This window comes from Perna viridis, chromosome 9, assembly GCF_037379345.1.
Source record: "Perna viridis isolate PV_CMFRI_1.1 ecotype Kerala chromosome 9, ASM3737934v1, whole genome shotgun sequence".
NCBI lineage: Eukaryota > Metazoa > Mollusca > Bivalvia > Mytilida > Mytilidae > Perna > Perna viridis.
In genome coordinates this window covers 41300945-41320790 of record NC_142453.1, presented here as the reverse complement: position 1 = coordinate 41320790, position 19846 = coordinate 41300945, and the positions used below count along the sequence as shown (strand labels likewise).

The 19846-nt window shown below is 31.5% G+C and overlaps 1 protein-coding gene across 1 annotated transcript; it reads right to left on the bottom strand.

Moving 5' to 3' along the window:
* Positions 1-608: 608 nt before the first annotated feature.
* Positions 609-13570, bottom strand: LOC148608555 (fatty acid-binding protein-like). The gene is made up of 5 exons (XM_088545222.1): positions 13183-13570; positions 3833-4002; positions 3304-3414; positions 2621-2681; positions 609-994 (listed from the first exon to the last, which is right to left on the bottom strand). Exons 1-4 carry the CDS (start codon positions 13268-13270, stop codon positions 2628-2630), a joined length of 423 nt encoding a protein of 140 aa, XP_088401348.1. The 5' UTR covers positions 13271-13570; the 3' UTR covers positions 609-994; positions 2621-2627.
* Positions 13571-19846: the final 6276 nt, after the last annotated feature.

Sequence of the window (19846 nt, the reverse complement as noted above, 5' to 3'; positions counted from 1 at the left end):
CGAAGGTAATGAGATCTGATAAACCGCTAGCTTTTACTTGGAATTGAGAACATACATGTATACAAAACGCAAGCAAAAACCTTTTCAACATACACATTATATTAGCAATGATAATTCTTACAAAATAAAATGACAATTAAAATTAACAGCTCATCGGAATTCATACGAAGTGTTTTCACAAGCACACACTATATATCTTTTTTATTGTAAATTTGCTTTTCGAGAAAAACGATTTTGATTGTGTTTAAGAGATGAACAATATGCACAAGCAGAGGAGGTTTTGTTTGTTCTAAATAAAAAAAAGTGTTTCTATATATTATTTAAGTTCCGGTAAGTATTCGATTAATATGGATCTGTCAATTCTTGTGGATGTAACATGTTCCTGGGAGTTACCAAAATCTATATGACGGTTTTGTTTTTGCATTTGGTATGATATTTGTTTGGGTCATATACACTTAGACTCCACTACGTGTTTAACATTTTTCGTAAGTCGGCCTGGTATTGGTAAACTATACTTTAAAGTTAAATTTAATTCCCATTTGTCTACAAGTACCCATTTCATAATCAAATCAACATTAAGCCACCTCATCGTAAATAAGAGAAAAAGCTTCTGAAACATGTTTTATTGACTACCAAGGATTGTTTTAAACTTCGTGTTCTTTCGAAATCCTTTATTGTTTTTTTCTGGTCTTCATCTTGCTCGTACATTGTATTTCCAGGATTTAAACTTCGCTCATCCTCTTCACAATGTTTAGTAACAAATATACAATTCGATTAAATGCTTCGGAAGTTGTTAGTTGTTTAGAATTATAGACGTATACATATATAAACATAATAAGTATATTTCAGGTAAAAGTTGTTTTTATCAGGTATATAAATAAATCTGATGTAAGGCCTCCATTATACAGCAATGTAGATAATCTACCTAACAATAGTTACAACATTAGGTGAAGCAGTGTCAGTTCTCCAGAAGTGGATTAAGAAGTATAATGATCTGAAACAAATAAATCAATCAATCAAATTTAGTTTGGCAGCATCAATCATAATGACTATATATAAGACAGATATCAGCACCTTAAAAACTGTCTATATGCAAAACACATTTTCATACATAAAAAGTAAAAACATTTATAAATTCTTAAAAAGTACATTATGACTTTAATACAAGATGTTGTATTAAAGGAACAGAAAACAATGGTATAGTATATCATACGTTAACCGAAAATCCATAATATATCTGTAAAAAAGTAAGTAGGCATAATCTAATTGTTACTGCATATATCGGTTGTTACTTGGTACGTTGAATTTTCCTATGTATCGTCTTCTTTCAGACTTTGCATGTTGTCCCATTTAAGAAGGTAGAACTAGGGTAAAGAACATATCTCTTACAAATCATTGAAACGTTTGTATTCAGGCTCTTTATATCAATCTCGTGTAAGCATTAGAGTAACTTGGATTGATTAAATTCTGTTTCGAATGTAAGTTTAAAGGCCTTTGGTGAAATTGAATATGATACAAAAATATCAAGAGTTATGTCCCTTACCTTAGGTCTACCTCCTTAAGCACTTTTTGTTCAATCATTTACAAATGTCCTATCTCAGCAATCTTTGATTCTATTTTTTTCAAATCAATGGTACGATGAATACCTTTGATTTCATATTAATAAGTTAGATCAAATATTTATTGAACATGTGCTTGAGGAAATATCGATTGACACGTGTGCACTTATTTTATGCAATTGAAAAATTTTGTTTTCAGAGAACTATAGGAAAGATAGAAAAGTAAACTATTAAGAAAGCAAAACTCATTACTACAATACATTCATTAAAGATAATATGAACTTGTTGGTAGGGGGTGTAGATAAAGAGCCTATTGGCGATTGGTGAATGTGATGAGATTTTATTGATAATAATGGAGGCATACTAGAACTCTAACAAATAGGCTTCTTGAACAGGGTTATATTGCTACAAGATTGAAGTCATCACTACAGAAATTTTATGGTCGTCATCATGAACTCGTGGATCGTTATGGTGTATCCATCTGCACAATGAAAACTGATTTATTAAACGGGTCATAGTTTTCCTTTCCTCGTTTGTCTACCCCGGACTTAACTTTTTATGAGCAACTCGGCGGGTGTTTCTAGAAAAACAGAGGACGCTTACCCTACCGGGGAATCTGGTCCATGCTCCCAGTTGTTAGTGAACTCCGAGTTGCACATTTGCTTTTGTTACTTTGTATATATTATTTAAGTTACTTTATGTTCTTTGTTGTGTATGTCTGTTTTCCATGTCTGGTCTTTATCCCTGGATTACCTTCATTTGATTACCGCTATAAACTTGGTTCCCTTGATTATTCTTTAAGACGTAAAGCAAAGTATTTGAAGTATCAATTTGTTATTGACCTCACCATAAAGATTATATCATGGATGTACAATTGCTATGAAAGGTTTGATTAAAAAGTTAATGATTCGTCTTTTCGTCCGTTAATTTACCGTAAATACATGTACCATTCCGATCCTCGTGTGACCTATTAACAGAAAAGTAGTAAATAATTTTCAAACGTAATTATTCATCGAACAAATTCCGCCTCTATTAAACAATCCTAGTTTTTATTAACTCACCTTTCTATCAATCACATGGTTTGAAGTAACGAATACACTTGACACCATTGACGGTCATTGTCTAAAGTAAAACAAGGATAAAAACAATATTTTAAATGAAGACATTCACTGCACATACTCCTTTTTTGTACAATTTATATTTTGTTGAAATATTTCAGGTTTTTTCCTTTTTTCTCCGTTTTCTTACTCAAGTTAATTTAGTTTGAATTTAATAAATATTTCCTTAATTTCCATTTCGTCTTTGTATATGTAACGTGGTATAAAATAGTTTCCTTTATTTGAAACAACGTTCAACTTATTTAGTATCATTAATTTCGGGAGAAAATTTCATGAGTGGTTCATTATATATGTAATGTTACCTTATGTATCATGGAGAGGTCTCTAACTGTTTCAGTTCTTTCGTTTTGTATTTAAGAAATAATTCTTGGAAACTCCATTTTATTATTGTTTTACCACGGGCTGGCCATTTTTATCGCATTGTAAATAAAGAAATAAACGACCAGCCCGGTATCAAAACAATGATAAAATGGAGATTCCGTGATTTTTTTCGATTCTAATAGGACTAGTTTCTTCATATTTTTTTAATAGACGCGGCCTAATGTATGTCATATGTTAATCACTTTTTACCATGGTTGTGGTCTATAGAGCTTTGAAGCAGGTCATATTAGAAATAATGTGCATACCTGAACTAACTCGCCATCGACTTTCTGACGTTGAAAACTTTGTGGTTTCTGTTTTTCATTCATTGGTGTGGCATCAGTAATCAGTTTTCCGTCCTCCCATCGTGTTTTACACTGTAAAATACTTCAGGTCATTCCGGGTTTTATCATTCATCATTTTGTATTTGTCAGATTAAGATACTACAGTTTTCTTTTAAAGTTCTTAGTGGTATACCGGGATAAAATGGAAATGTCGTAATGTTTAAATTTGTTATGGACAATGGCTAATACGAACTTTCCTGTATGTTTCTATATCATAAAATTATCAATTACACAACAAGCTTTTCAATCACAGTGTTCAATAATGAGAAACATAAAACAGTTTGAAAGAGGAATGGCTTTTATTATGTAAGCAGTCTAGACCGTTTTATGTACAGATAACAGCAATATATGCACCAAAGCAGCGTCAGTGTAGTTATGCATAATTGTTATAATATATTTTATACAGTCGTTAAATAACCAAAAACCTTCATTAAAAACCGATTATGTTTACCTTCATTTCTGATCCTTCAAACGACTGTACGTGATCATTTTCCAAGTCAAAAGTAAGGACCTGATTAAAGAAGCTAACTTTTGATATCATTTTTATTATTCCATCTTCAACGACAAATTCTACTGTTGGTGTAGCAGCCGAGGCCAGCTTTCGAAAGACTATGTTAAGACCTGTAACATAGTTAAAATTAGAATTATCTAGCTTTTTGTTCGTCGGGTTGTAAACTAAGATTCTAAATATGAAACAAATAAACTTTTTTGTATAGTACTCTCATAGCATAGCAATACGCCTATCACACGAATACAAACTTTTCATTTGAATGTACATGTACCTATATCTTTAAGGTTAAAGATATTCTAATCAATTTCTTTTAAAAATAAACTTAAACTTTAAAGCGTAATATATTCAGTACAAGTATATTCCGAATCATTTGGAACATAATGTGACTATGGTTGTTCTTACAGAGTATCTCTGATCTAATTTTTTTTTCCTTTAGTTTTTTCATGCATTTCCGAGGTTCATATTCACATTTTTTTTCTTACAATGATAACACTTCATTTCATTATCTTTTAAAAATATTTTTTTTAGTCGGTAATTAAGTATTTGGGTAGATTTTGTATACAATTTACTTTTGAAATTCCAATTCGTATTTTATGTTTAATGGGTGTCATATACTAGAACTTGTCAATAGCGCATCATATTCTAGTACTAATCTCATCATTTATATTATATTTCTATTTATTAAGCGTCTCATATTCTAGCACTAGTCATTCAGAATGTCATATTCTAGCACTACTCATTCAGAATGCCATATTCTAGCACTACTCATTAAAATATGATATTCTAGTACTAGTCACTTAGCGGACCTTGTCCTAATATTAGTCACTAAACTTATCATATTCTAGTATTAGTCACTTAGGGTAACATATTCTAGTATTAGTCACTAAGTTTAACATTTTCTTGTGCAAGTAAATAAGCTTTTCATATTATAGTACTAGTCACTAAACATGGCATATTCTAGCACTAGTCACTTAACGTACCGTCTTCTAATATTAGTAGATAAGCATATCATATTCTAGTCCAAGTCATTAGGCATGTCCTATTCTAGTACTAGGCTCTAAGCGTATCACATTCTAGTACTAGTCATTCAGCATCATGTCCTGTTCTAGTACTAGGCTCTAAGCGTATCACATTCTAGTGCTAGTCATTCAGCATCATGTCCTATTCTAGTACTAGGCTCTAAACGTATCACATTCTAGTACTAGTCATTCAGTATCATGTCCTATTCTAGTACTAGGCTCTAAACGTATTACATTCTAGTACTAGTCATTCAGCATCATGTCCTATTCTAGTACTAGGCTCTAAGCGTATCACATTCTAGTACTAGTCATTCAGCATCATGTCCTATTCTAGTACTAGGCTCTAAGCGTATCACATTCTAGTACTAGTCATTCAGCATCATGTACTATTCTAGTACTAGGCTCTAAGCGTATCACATTCTAGTACTAGTCATTCAGCATCATGTCCTATTCTAGTACTAGGCTCTAAGAGTATCACATTCTAGTACTAGTCATTCAGCATCATGTCCTATTCTAGTACTAGGCTCTAAGCGTATCACATTCTAGTACTAGTCATTCAGCATCATGTCCTATTCTAGTACTAGGCTCTAAGCGTATCACATTCTAGTACTAGTCATTCAGCATCATGTCCTATTCTAGTACTAGGCTCTAAGCGTATCACATTCTAGTACTAGTTATTCAGCCTTATGTTTTATTCTAGTACTGGGCTCTAAGCGTATCACATTCTAGTACTAGTCATTCAGCATCATTTCCTATTCTAGTACTAGGCTCTAAGCGTATCACATTCTAGTACTAGTCATTCAGCATCATGTCCTATTCAGTACTAGGCTCTAAGAATATCACATTCTAGTACTAGTCATTCAGCATCATGTAATATTCTAGTACTAAGCTCTAAGCGTATCACATTCTACTACTAGTCGTTCAGCATCATATCATATTATAGTATTAATCACTTAGCGTATCATATTCTAATGCTAGTCACTAAGCGTATCATATTCCATAACTTGTTACTTAGTGTATCCATTTCTAGTATTAGTCACTAAACATATCATATTTCCGTACAGTTCACTAGGTATATCATATTGTAGTACTAGTCACTCAGCATATGGTATTTTAGTACTAGTCACTTAGCATAATATTTTCTAGTGCTAGTATTAACAATATCATATGTTAGTACTAGTCACTATGTCGCTATATAGCATGTCTTCTTTATTAGATGTGGCAGAATTTTTTTTCACAGCAAAACAAAACAAACAAAAACAAGAAGAAAACATATATATTTATTTATGCAAAAATGCACCGTTATCTGAGTTTGTCTTATAAAAGTCTGGTTCGTTTTTTTTTTCAAATTAAGCCATTTACTCTGTAAACTAACCCATAGTAGAAAATTAAAAGAAACATAAATCAGCTTGTGTTTTCCCTAGGTTATATGAAAACATTCTTTAAAAATTATATTCACATTTTTGCTGCAGGGTATTATATTATACCTGTTATAAAAGCACTAAACCTAAGTTCAAAATACTTGTAAAACCTTTCAAAATTGATTAAATTTAAAGATGAAAGGAACGTAAGTATTCTGTTCATGCACAATTAACTAATGTATGCACTTGGGGCGGTTAATCAGTCTTTGTTACTCTATTAAATCATCCAATTATACACACTGTTGTAAATTGTAATCTGTTTTCCCCGTTTCAGTCTTAACAACTCAACGGAAAACCACTGAGACAACATTTTTCAACATCAGATCATAAATAAGTTAAATTAAATTCACTGCATTCACTTTCAATATGTGAATACTATTCGACCGTTTGGAATTTTGTGTTTTTACATTTACATTTAGTTCTGCTATAGTATCGTTATTCACTTGTTATTCAAGCAGAATACGTAATAGAACCAGAATTTTAGAGCAGCTGACATAATTTTCACTAAAATAAAGAATTACATTGCTATGATTATTTAAAAGTAATCAAGGGAAGCAAGATTCTAGAAGAATTTTAAAGAAAATGTAATACAGAGACCAAGACCAGACATGAAAAGCAGACACACACAATAAGTAACATAAATTAACCGAAATAAAACATACACATTAACAAAAATAAATGAACGAATGACTCCACTGTGAGCAAGGACCTGGTGCACCGGTACAGTAAACATCCTCTTCTATCATAGAAACACCCACCGAGTTGCTGATAAAAATTCAAGTCCGGGGTAGACGTATCTCACATTCTTAGTAAACAATGAAATAACTAAAAACTGCTTATATTATGACACAATCGACAGCTTATTATAATTATGTCGATCAGAATTAGATGGAATATCGTATTGTTTCGACTTCTAAAAAATTGTTTACTTGCCAAAATAAAGTATGAAACGAAAACAACTTAAATTGATTTCTGCTAATACAAATATCCAATCTTTTCCAATGCTGCCACACACATTACCAGTTATAGCAAAGACAGTACATTGAAAAGAAAAACCTTGCAGTGAGTCGGCGATGACAACGTCTAATATCAGCTATTCAATCACGTCAATTCATACATGTATGACATAATACTCTTATATCTTATATCGTATGATAATGAAAAGAACATTTATAACGTTGAAAACTTATAACAATATGTAAATAAACCATATTATACAATACGGACTGTTGTTTTTCTGTATATTGTATTTCATATGTTTTTGGTTCCCAACAATCCTTTACACCTATGATAGAAGGAAGAGATAGCTTATTGGACATATAATTTCAATCATGTATTCCTTCTATTAAGCAATGGGCGACAATGTTGTAGCTCTTTGATAGAACACATTGGAGCTTGATTTGTTTCGAAATTCCAATACTTTGAGATTTTAGTACCTCTTGTATATAATTATATGTTTTACTTTGAACTTTTAAAGTCTCTCGATCAGATGTTGCTCCTTGAAATAAACGTATAATATACCAATATTTGCAATATGTTTTTGATTGATGTGTTTGTTTTTGGGATTTGTTTTTGGTTTCTTGTTTTTCCTACTTTTTTAGTGTGTGAATAAAAATAACTAATATATTAATTTTGTTTCTAAACAATTTATTCTGTGGAGCATGTTAAACATTCCATCATCATACCGAAGTAACACGTGTTACTGCTGTTAGTGAATCAGATGTATCTTATAAACATTATAATAGTGTATTAAGTTCATCTTGAACTCTTTATACCATGGTATCACCAATAAGAATTGTAATTAATCAGAGCAACATTTGTATGTCAAAAAGGCACTTTGGCAATTATCGGAAATGTAAATTTGTAGATTAGATATAGATGGTTCTTCGTACCTTCTCATTCAAAATATCTTGTTTTAGTACATGAAATATTCGTACTATTTATCAATTCATTATAAGTGTGGGTCAGGCAGTTTCTACATTTTAAAAGCACAACAAATATTATAATATCAAGTAAAGCTTAGTCTACAGACACAATGACGGCAGCAATCAATCCTATGTAATACATGTGTGCTTATATAAATATTGTTTAATATATAGATAACAGTGAATAATGAAGTGGTTCTGATCGATTTATTGCGCTATTTCCATAAATGGATTCCTCATTCTCGGGCTTAGATTTATTATTAAATGTTACAATAAACTATTGTACAATCGTTTATATGAATAGGACAATCATTTGGTTATCGTGAATTACTGATAACTCACCGGAATTCGTTATATTTCGGTTATTCATTTTTTCCAACTTATTGATATATATTTATTGAACTATAAGAGTCTAGCTTACACTTTTCCCAAATTACTCTGACAATTTAAAGAAATAAAACTCAATCTTATCCAATGCAAACCTTGCATGTTGCATTGGGGGTAAAAATCCGCAAGCTTGTAGACTTCAGCTGGTGTTAAACAAAATAAAAAAAACTACTATATTTTCAAGGAGTTATCAAGAGAAGTTAATTAGATTCGAGTGGTAATCAAAAGTTATATTGAAAGATAAAAACAAAACACAGAAAACAGATACACAGACCAATAACTCGTATAAAACGTATAAAGAAAAATAAACCAATAAACATCCCGAACTGCAATAAACAGTGGAAGCATGGATCAGGTACACCAGTGAGGTAAACGTACGCGCCCAAGAAACACCCGCAGAGTTTTTTTTAAATGCCATGTTCGGACTAGACGAAAATGTATATGTAAATGTAAATGAAAACTGTAATACTGACCTATTATGATGCTGACAGACATAACGAAGAGTTCATGACAATTTTGTTGTTATTACTTTAATCTTTTATCCACATAACGCTGTTCTATAAGCCTAATTGTAAGATGTCAAACACAGTAATTATTAAAGTCGCGACGTTTTGGCAATATATATTATAATGTATGAGTTGTGATCTTAAACTTCATACGCAGGAGCTGAAGGGACGTTACCATAGATGGAAGGAAAATTGGAAAAAAAAGAATGAGAAGTCGTCTTGTCGTATAGTTATGTCATGATTTGATCCAGGAGTTTATGATTACGAACATCAAACTTCTCAAATAAAAATGGTCAAAAAGAGGGTGTTAAAATAATAAGATTTATATTAAAGGCTGAGTCAACTTTCTAATTCATTTCTACATTTTTACATCTGCTAGTTTGGTAACCTAGCTTAACATTAAATAGTTAATGTATTAAGCACAAGGAATAGGAATTTTAATGGGATAATAACTAATCAAGAATCTCTTAAAGGATGGACTTCAAAAACATGCTCTGTCGTGCACTTAATTTTGTGGTAATTAAATATTAAACTGTACAGGTGTAAGTCATTATTACCTCTTATTCTAAGGCATATCTAAAACAGCCAACAGGACGCGGAAGTAACTACACTTGGATCAAACGTTCATTCATAAATGCTCGAGTATGATCAGAATTGGTAAAATGATATCAAACAACAATTGTTGATTTATTGATAGACATTATTTATTTTAGCAACTGACATGAAGATAAAACATAATAATTGATCATACAATCAATTCTAAGTTGTATTCACGTTTTTAATAACTTCTGAAGTGTAAGTGGTCAATCATTATGGTGTGTAGTTTCCTTACATATATAATAAGATTGTGCGAATAGATTGGTTACAAATTTTATTTTATAATTTTGCTCAATTTGACTGAAGTATATAAATGTACGTTGTAGTGACTGAGCTTTAGTAACTTCCAATATGAATTGATGCTCTGAAACATTAATGGCTCAATTTTGACAAAAATATACCGAAGTGTTAGCGGTGGGATAATGCAAATACGTCAAATTCCTAAATCATGGTCTAGCCGTGAACACCTGGAACAACAAAAATACATACACAATGTGACAAACCGGATAAAAAAGATTTCACATAAAAATGGTAAAGACGGACGTGACAAATAACTGAATTAATGTATGCAAGAGTAATCAAGGGAATCAAGGTTAAAGCGGTAATCAAAAGAATGTAATCCAGGGACAAAGACAAGACATGGAAAACAGACGTACACAACAAAGAACATAAAGTAACTAAAATCATAATTAAGGAAGTGATATACATGTCATGAGACGTATGTTCAAAGAAATACATATATTGAAAAACCATGCAATAAAAGACCTGAAGTTAACATTCTTATCTATTTGTTCAAGAAAACACAAATACGAATGTATCAATAAAGCAAAAACATTAACAGTATGATGAATTGGTCATGTAAAGTACATAGCAATTTATTAAACAAACATTCATGGTTACCTAAAAATAAATGAATTGTGAATTTCTTAAGAGTCGACCGCACCTTTACATGTCGAATATCAAATCTATTACCTGGGGAGACATCAATAAATACCGATTGGCGAAAATAAATTATCATAAAGGTACTAGTCCATCTTAGATTCATGTAGAGGGGAAAAGGGCCATAATTACATTTTGTATGTCAAATTTTCAGGCACATTTCTAATTTGTGATAAAGATTTATCAAACGATAGCGGCAACCTGTAATTAAAACTTGTTGAAGAACTATATATGAGAAATAGTGTAAGAAACTTTGTGTAAATATAATATGATTTATGCTTTTATACAATTTATGTTTGTTATATCAATTTTTAAATGTTAAGTAACTGGAAGGCTTGAAACGCTATTAAATATTGTTTTACCCCTACCAGCTCTGATTGAGACTACTTGTATTTCCATTCAATCTTAGATGGGTGGTTTAACAATAGCTGTGCCTTTTAAGATATACATTAATGTGTAACCTTTTACATCATTTGCATGATTCTAAGGATTCCTTGTATTCAATGTCTGTTAAGCGAACATATATACATTACGTAAAGTACCAAACATTATAAATTATGTAATGTAAGTTTTGTTTGTTTATTTAGATGATATGAAATGGAACCTTATAATATGATCTTTTTGTACTCTTGTATTCACTCTAAATATGCTCATCGATGTGACCTTCCAGATTCAAATATTTGACTATTCTACCTCCAATTATTTGTAATTTGTTGCTGGTAATATCAATCGTTAAATTGTACACTGAAAGTACATGTCCATGTTGCTAGGGATATCTGCTATTTTATGTCTTGGTAGATAAGACACGTTGCTGTGGATGTCGCCCACCTTTGACTAAAACATAATAGAGGATCCCTGAATTGATTACCCTTTTCTAGACGGTGAAATAATATGACCCGTGAATTTATTAACCTTTTTCTAAACAGACGAATAATATGTCCTATATGCAGTTCAACAGTTTACCTATTGTTATTATTGAAACACTTTTTAACTATTGATCGATATTTGTTAAAAAAAATCAAATATTCGGTTAAAATCGTCGATGCAAGATGGTGTTGAGCAGTTATTTTTTTAATGTGCACTTATTTACTGAATACTAATAAAATATATAAAAATATAAACCATTTGAATGGGAAATCAAGGAAACCAGGACTCAAACATTAATCAAGGAATATAATACGAGGATAACGCTAATACATGGCAAACATAAGCATACAACAATGAACATAAAATAACCAAAGTAATTTGCACCAAGAATCAAAAGCAAATAAAAAACTCCACTAAAAACGGGGAGTACGGAGCAGATGCACAGGAAGGATATGTGTCTTCTCCTTTTCTAGAAACACTCGCCGAGTTGCTCATAAGAATAATATCCCTTCTTTAATCCATTTTCTATCAATAATCACTTATTTTCTTTCTTCGATGACTTTTTACATCAATGGTTAATTCTATTATTGATGTTGGTCATATTTGTGATATTTAGATTCAGTTCTTGCTATAAAAAATATAGTGTCAAACAAAAATACTAAATTTTATTAAACTTGTATACGTGTCCTCTTTTTTTCCTTTAGAGGTATTAAAGTTATGTTGATGAATTTACTTGATGTGTATCATTCGAAATTATATATGTTTATTAATGTATTTAAAACTCGGAAGTCTTTCTTTAATTATTGTGACCCATTTGACTTCATTGTAAGTATAACTGTAAAGGCCAAAGTCATAATTTTGCATTGGTATCCAATAAAAGTCACATCATTTGATAGTCAAACTATTAGCCGCTTCAAAATGTCGGCAAATCATTGTTATCAAACTACAATTGTATTGTAAAAGACGACAGAATCGATTAAAGTAACTTTGTAGTTCATGGTCAAGATATATTAGCATTGTAGTTGTAGGTCATGTTAAATTACCTTGTATTAATCAACGCATGTTGTGATCGACCATGTATGAATTGGATATTAATATCAATACATGATTTTTCATGGTTGGTTATTTACTTGACCATTACTCAAGAATTTAACAGTTTGTATGAAACAGTTTGTAAACTGTCGTCTGAATATTTCTTTACATGTTTATTTGACCTCCGGTTTTAAACACTCAGTGGTATGTATGTTACCTGATAGATTAGGTTATACCTTTACATGATTGTACTACATCTATGAGTTACCTAGCATCTCGAACATATTACCAATTAATATTAAAATAACCACTGATACCAACTGATGCAAAACTCCCACTAGTTTTCAGATGTAGATTAATAGTATCATATTAATGCCTTTCTGGTCAAATATAGCACCAACTTAATTTAGTTTATGGAAATAAATCAATAAATTAAGTACTCAATTCCTCATTTTGAATCCTTGTCAATCGCTTGAATTATAATTATGTTTATTTCCATAGTAACACATACATCACAGACGTGTTTTGTGTTATAATTAATTAATTTATAAACCATTTAAATTCATCTCACAGTTTAAATAGAAAATCGCTTCTTACCTAACTCTTTAAGGAAATCATCAAAATTTTCACTACGATCCAATTTCCATTTCCCTCCTAATTCAGATTTTACTTCCTCCAGAGCCATCCCCGTCCGTCAACACAGATCTAGTACTGGTATACACTTAATTAATAAATCATCAACAAGGATGAAGAATATGTTTTTTTCTTGTTTCAATTACAGTAATATGGCTGACTCGAAATACCACCAGCGTGTGAATAATTGGACAATATAGTAAGAGAAATCAGCTGTAAATACAATCGATCAGACAGCCTTAAATTAACACTTCACTCAACACGTAATGAATGTACCCACGTCATTCTGACATTTACTACATGTATCAATTGATTTTATCCTTTGGATCACATGTAACCTCGATGCACGTATTGTTTATCTATGAATTAAACACAATTGGGTTTACGGAAATAGATATATTCATATTCATTATATTTTAAATGTATGAATTATATTATTTTCCATGAAGTAAATAATAATTATTTTGATCATACATTAGAAAATATAAATATTATATAATATTTCAAGCAAGAAGGAAAATATCACTAGTCATGAATATATCAAGGTAAGCGGTACATTCCACTTCAAAATAGAAATAGTGACATATTTGATGAAATATTACCTTCTATGTACATATTTATCTTATTTGTAATCTGTCGTGACCTGTGTTTATTTTATTCATCTATTGTTAGGATTGAACGGACTCAGTCTCCTCCATTTACATTTTATTATACAAAGCATCTGGTATCGATTTTGACTGATTTGTTTTTCTTCTGTCAATTGTATTCTTAGACATGCTTTAATCATACTAGATACATATTTGATATGTAGATTTTTATAAAATGACATATACTTGTATTCTGAATACATTTACATATTAATACTAATATTATTTTTTACACCCTGTTAATAGTTTAAAAAGGAGAATTGAGTGAACTGAATATTTTTTTTTTACCTCTCTTGACTTAATGAAAACTGATTTGTTCAACGTGTCATAGTTTTTCCTTTTTCTTTCATCTAACCTGGACTTGACTATTTATAAACGACTCGGCCGGTGTTGCTAGAAAAGGAGAGGAAGCTTACCCTACCGGTGCACCTGGCATATACTCCTAGATTTTAGTGGATTCCGAGTTGCGCTTGTTTACTCTTGTTACTTTGTATGCATTATTTTGGTTATTTTATGTTCTTTGTTGTTTGTGTCCGTTTTCCATGTCTGGTCTTTGTTCCTGGAAAACATTTCTTGGATTTCCGTTAGAATCTTGGACCCCAAGATTACACTCCTTGACTTATGCAAACTGTTAACCACAACAAAAATACTATATACCCGTGAAAACTAGACGGTATGATAACATAATATACAACCACATTTAATGTATTTCCTCACTGAATTCATTATCATATTCTAATATACAAGGGTAGCTGTAGTTACATGTGCAATGCATTTAATGCATTTGCTTAATGAAATACACTCAAAAAGTCATAATATATCAATACCATTAGTTTGTTTTATAAAACATCATAACTGCCTTAAAATTATATTTATACAAGTGTGGTGATACTTAATTGTGTCTCTTGTGATGTTAAATTGATGAATGTACACTGTTGTCATTAGTTTGGTTTAATGTTTAAATATTTAAGCTGTTAATTATAAGCATTGTAAATTATATATTGAAATGTTTTTGCAATCAAAAAAGACTGTAACATATCAAATGTGATAGTCACTCCACAATGACACAAGCAAAGGCAAAGTCAAAAGTTGGTCAGTGACACACCAGAAATTAGGTAGTGTGTATCCTTGCGCAAAAACGAACAACAAGTATAAATAAATACGATAAAAAAGACAATCCAAATATTCTCACATTACAATATGATATCGTATAAAAAAAAATCTATCTATAAGGTAGTTATGATATTCCATATAATTTGATTGATACACAACTTGCGTTGGTGGAAATTTTATGTAACAGCTGCATAACATCACAGCATTTAAAATCAATCAAAGCCGTCTTCAAGTGCTTTTTTTAGAATTCAGTCTTCTTTATATAGCCAACGTGGGAGTTAAATCAATGCCCCTGTGAAATGTAGCTATTTGTGACAAAGTAAAAAGAAAGGCTTTATTTAAAATCGATTACATTACATTCCTAATGTTTTGCACCATGAAAGCTGATTTATTCAACGGGTCATAGTTTTCTTTTCCTCGTTTGTCTACCCTGACTTGACTTTTTATGAGCAACTCGGCGGATATTTCTAGAAAAGCAGAGGACGCTTACCCTACCGGTGCACCTAGTCTATGCTTCCAGTTTTTAGTGGAGTCCGAGTTGCTCAGTTGCTTTTTTTACTTTGTATGTATGATTTTAGTTATTGTATGTTCTTTGTTGTGTATGTCTGTTTTCAATGTCTGGTCTTTGTCCCTGGATTACATTTTTTTTTAATTACCGCTATAACCTTGGTTCTCTTGATTACTCTTTAATAACCCAACACAGTCACATGTAATGGATCCGGTTTTTAGTGACTGAATTAAATTATCTGATTCGAAATGTGTCCAAGGTATAAAACTGAAGACTTAATGATGGCTTTTCCAGTCAACAACCATTTTGAGTCTTTTACTTATATTTGATTTTACACAGGGTTTACATGTTCAAAATGCAATTTACTTTTTCCTCTTTCGTCTACCCCAGCTTTACCTTTTATGAGGCGGTTGTTTCTAGAAAAACAGAGCCAGCTTACCCTACCAGTGCACCTGGTCCATGCTTCCAGTTTGTAGTGGAGTCCGAGTAGTTCATTTATTTTGTTCTTTGTACGTATTATTTTGGTGATTTTTTTGTGTGTGTTTGTTTTCCTGTTTGGTCTTTGTCCCTAGATTTCCGCTAGAATCTTGGATTCCCTTGATTAGTCATCACGTTTGTGATTTAGTTTGGCCATATGTTTTACCTTGCTATCGCTCTCTAAGTGTTAGTCAAACTTTACTTCATAGTGTATTTAGTGTGTTCTATTTCAATTTTTTTGGGATAGATGTGATATATAAAGATACCGAAACTTGGATTTTTTAAAAACATTGCGTCATCTATATAGCGGAAACTGAGATCATAGAATCTGGGAAAACTATGCTCCTTTTTTTTGGGTCATATTAGCTACAAATTAATTGTATTGAATTGCATTTTAACACTATACAATCCGATGCGTGCTGCTACATTCCTTGATATGTATTAACATTAGATAAATAGTAAGAGAGATAACTCAACATGTTCGTCATTTATAAGGCATTTAAATGATGTTTATTGAAACCAAAACGATAAAACTGAATGGCTTCTTTAAAAAGTAATTTCAAAGTTGTAGGAAAACTTAGGAGTGATGATTGAAATGTGGAAATTAAAGGATGATACCCAACAAACACATAGAGCACAATAAAAATGTTCAAATATACAACATAAATTAATTATCTGGATACTTATACTTAGTATGTTTTCACATAAACGTAGAAAACATTGAAAGAAAATATACTGCCTAAAATAAGCGTTGGGGTGGTTTTTTGTAATCTTAAAATAACAAAGTAGGTTTATCCTGTTACTTTATTCTGTTTGTCGATAAACACCATTCTACAATATGATACTTAAAGAAAATGACGATCCGTTGCATTTAATATGTTCTAGGGAGCCACTAACGTGTATTACGAGTTGACATTGTGATGTTACAATGTTAATGTAAAATGTTGAATTAGTAATGTTCATATGTTTTCTTTTTTTTAGACGAATTGTTTGAAGAACATTATACTCGACGTCACATACACACATACAGCACATTTTCGATTTGAAGCTCTATTTTTTAAACTGTCGGGACTTACCGCTAGAGTCGTCTCTCTTTTATTTAATCTGAAGATAGTTCGCATATATGCATGACGTGATAGTTCCAACGAGTCGTTTATTGGCTGAAATCGTGCGTAACAAATCCTTATTCGAAATTCCTATACTTATATCCGCCATGTTGATTTCTACGGGAGGATTTGTTTACAAACGAAGTTCGTAAGTTCCCGTCGAACTTTGGTGACAATCGTCTGCTTGATCAACTTCTCGGTGTTGTACGATGTTCGCGTAGAATAAATCCGAGATATCCGAATTAGCACCGAAATGCATTCTGGGTTATTTGGCTTTTGGACAAACCATTTAAACGTAAACAACATCTCCTAGCAACCCGATCACTGTAAACATGGCCGACGTTTGACAAGGTAAATATTTGGACCGAGAATTAAAATCTCACTGAAATTTAACGATTCAATGTTTAGGGAGAAGTCGTTTGGCTAAACGAATGAGCAAGTCATAAGCGACGGTAGGTGTCAATAAAGTCGTAGAAAATATTTTTATTCAAATTTTAACAGTATCTTATTTATGTGACGCCGAGTATAGTTGGTTGAATCAATCAGTATCTTTGTTTGGTTTGGTTTGGTTTTGTTGTTTGTTTGTTGTTTTTTTAAACAAATTTCAATTATTTTTGTACAGATGAAAATTGGAAACAATTCCACATGTTGGTACAAACATTTGTTAATCTGGAAAAATCATCGAGACACTTAAAATGAATATAAATAAATTTAGTGTTATTTTAATTGTGTGTGTTCGTCATTTTATTGCCGAATGAACTATGAAAAATGCAGACGGTATGATGTCTTTCTAATTTCATTCTTTAAAAAGGAGTACACAATGAAAATATTTTTTGGCTTTGATTTGTTGTACTAGTTTAATGCACCTTATTTCTCTGGGCGATCGACAACTAAATGAGGTTGCAGATCCGGGTTAGTCTTTTACCTTGACTAAAAAAATACAATATTGTACTTTGGTCAGTCTTTTTTTGTTACGTTTAATGTTTTATTTAAATTTCTTTTTTTTTGGTATTTGCTTGTTAGTTCGAATAGCCGTTGTTTGTTTTAATTATTACTATCTATGATTTTTCTACTTTGCCTGTTTGGTTGCTTTTTTGTTTTAGTCTTCATTTGAAGATCTTGTCTCGCTTCCTCTCTGGCTTGATTTTGAAACTCAATTATAGCTTTTCCTAATTTCTATTTACATTTTTTCCGTTTATTCAACATCATGCTGGTACCTGCTTTCATAATATTGTTGCATCTTTGACTTCACTTCTTTTATTTTCTATCTCCTTTTGTTCATATTTTTCGATTTGCCTATTCTGCAATTCGATTTTTGCATCTTCGCAAAGTTTGTTGGTGTAGTATTTATAACTGTTAACTTCATTCACTTGTATAATAGTGTTGAAAGAAAAATCAAGGAAACCAAGGTTATAGCGATAATCAAAAGATCAGACATGGAAAACAAACATACACAACAAAGAACATGAAGTAACTAAAATCATACATACAAAGTAACGAAAGTAAATGAACAATAAGTGACTCAGTTGACTCTCTGTCAATACTAGATGGATTTTTAATTTTATTATTAATAGATCAAGCCTATTAGCGCTCTTTTTCTAAACAAAAAATTGCGTCGGACCATCTTTTTAAAAAAAAATTAATCTGCATAAATAAAAACAGCAATGGCGAAACAAAAATGAATCAAATATTAACTGACTATACTCGGCGTCACATAAATAACATACTGTTAAAATTTGAATAAAAATATTTTCTACGACTTTATTGACACCAACCGTCGTTTAAATTGTCTTAAATGACTTGCTCATTCGTTTAGCCAAACAGCTTCTCAAAAACAAGTCGCTTATTAGCTTAAATCATGCGTAACAAATCCTTACGGGAAAATCCCATACTAATATCCGCCATGTTGGTTTTTACGGGACGATTTGTTTACAACGAAGTGCGTAAGTTCCCGTCGAACTCCGGTGCCAATCGTCTGCTTGATCAACTTCTCGGTATTATACGTTGTTGGCGTAAAATAAATCCGAGATATCCGAAATAACGCCGAATTGCATTCTGGGTTCTTCGGGTTTTGGACAAACCATTTAAACGTAAACAACATCTCCTAGCAACCCGATCACTGTAAACATGGCCGACTTTTTACAATGTAAATATTGCCACCTAGAATTAAAATCTGACCGGAATTTAACGATTCAATGTTTAGGGAGAAGCCGTTTGGCTAAACGAATGAGCAAGTCATTTAAGACAATTTAAACGACGGTAGGTGTCAATAAAGTCGTAGAAAATATTTTTATTCCAATTTTAACAGTATGTTATTTATGTGACGCCGAGTATATTTGTATTATATTAAACATACTTGGATCAAATGATCAAATTTCATACTAATTTTACTTGTAGGTTATTTGTTGCATGAATTGTTATTTCAATTGCAAAGACATGAGAAGGTCTCACTAGATAACAGCACCACAACCCATACCAAACCAATATTAGTAAACCCAACAGTCATTCAGGTGGAAAACATAAAGTAGCATAACGAGATCTTGTGGTGAAACATGTTAGAAAGTATCATCGAATTCCTGTCAGCAGTTGTAGAGGAGTTGAAGATAGGAAATCCCTCTTCGTCGACGAATCTCCGTGTTTTGCACAAGGATACATTAAGAGTAATTCAGATGGAAAACGAAAATATGACGCACAAAATGGCATCGTGTGAAAAAGAATTAGTGAAATTTTATCAAAATTCTCTCAGCAGTTTAGGCTTGCTTACAAAATAGAACTGA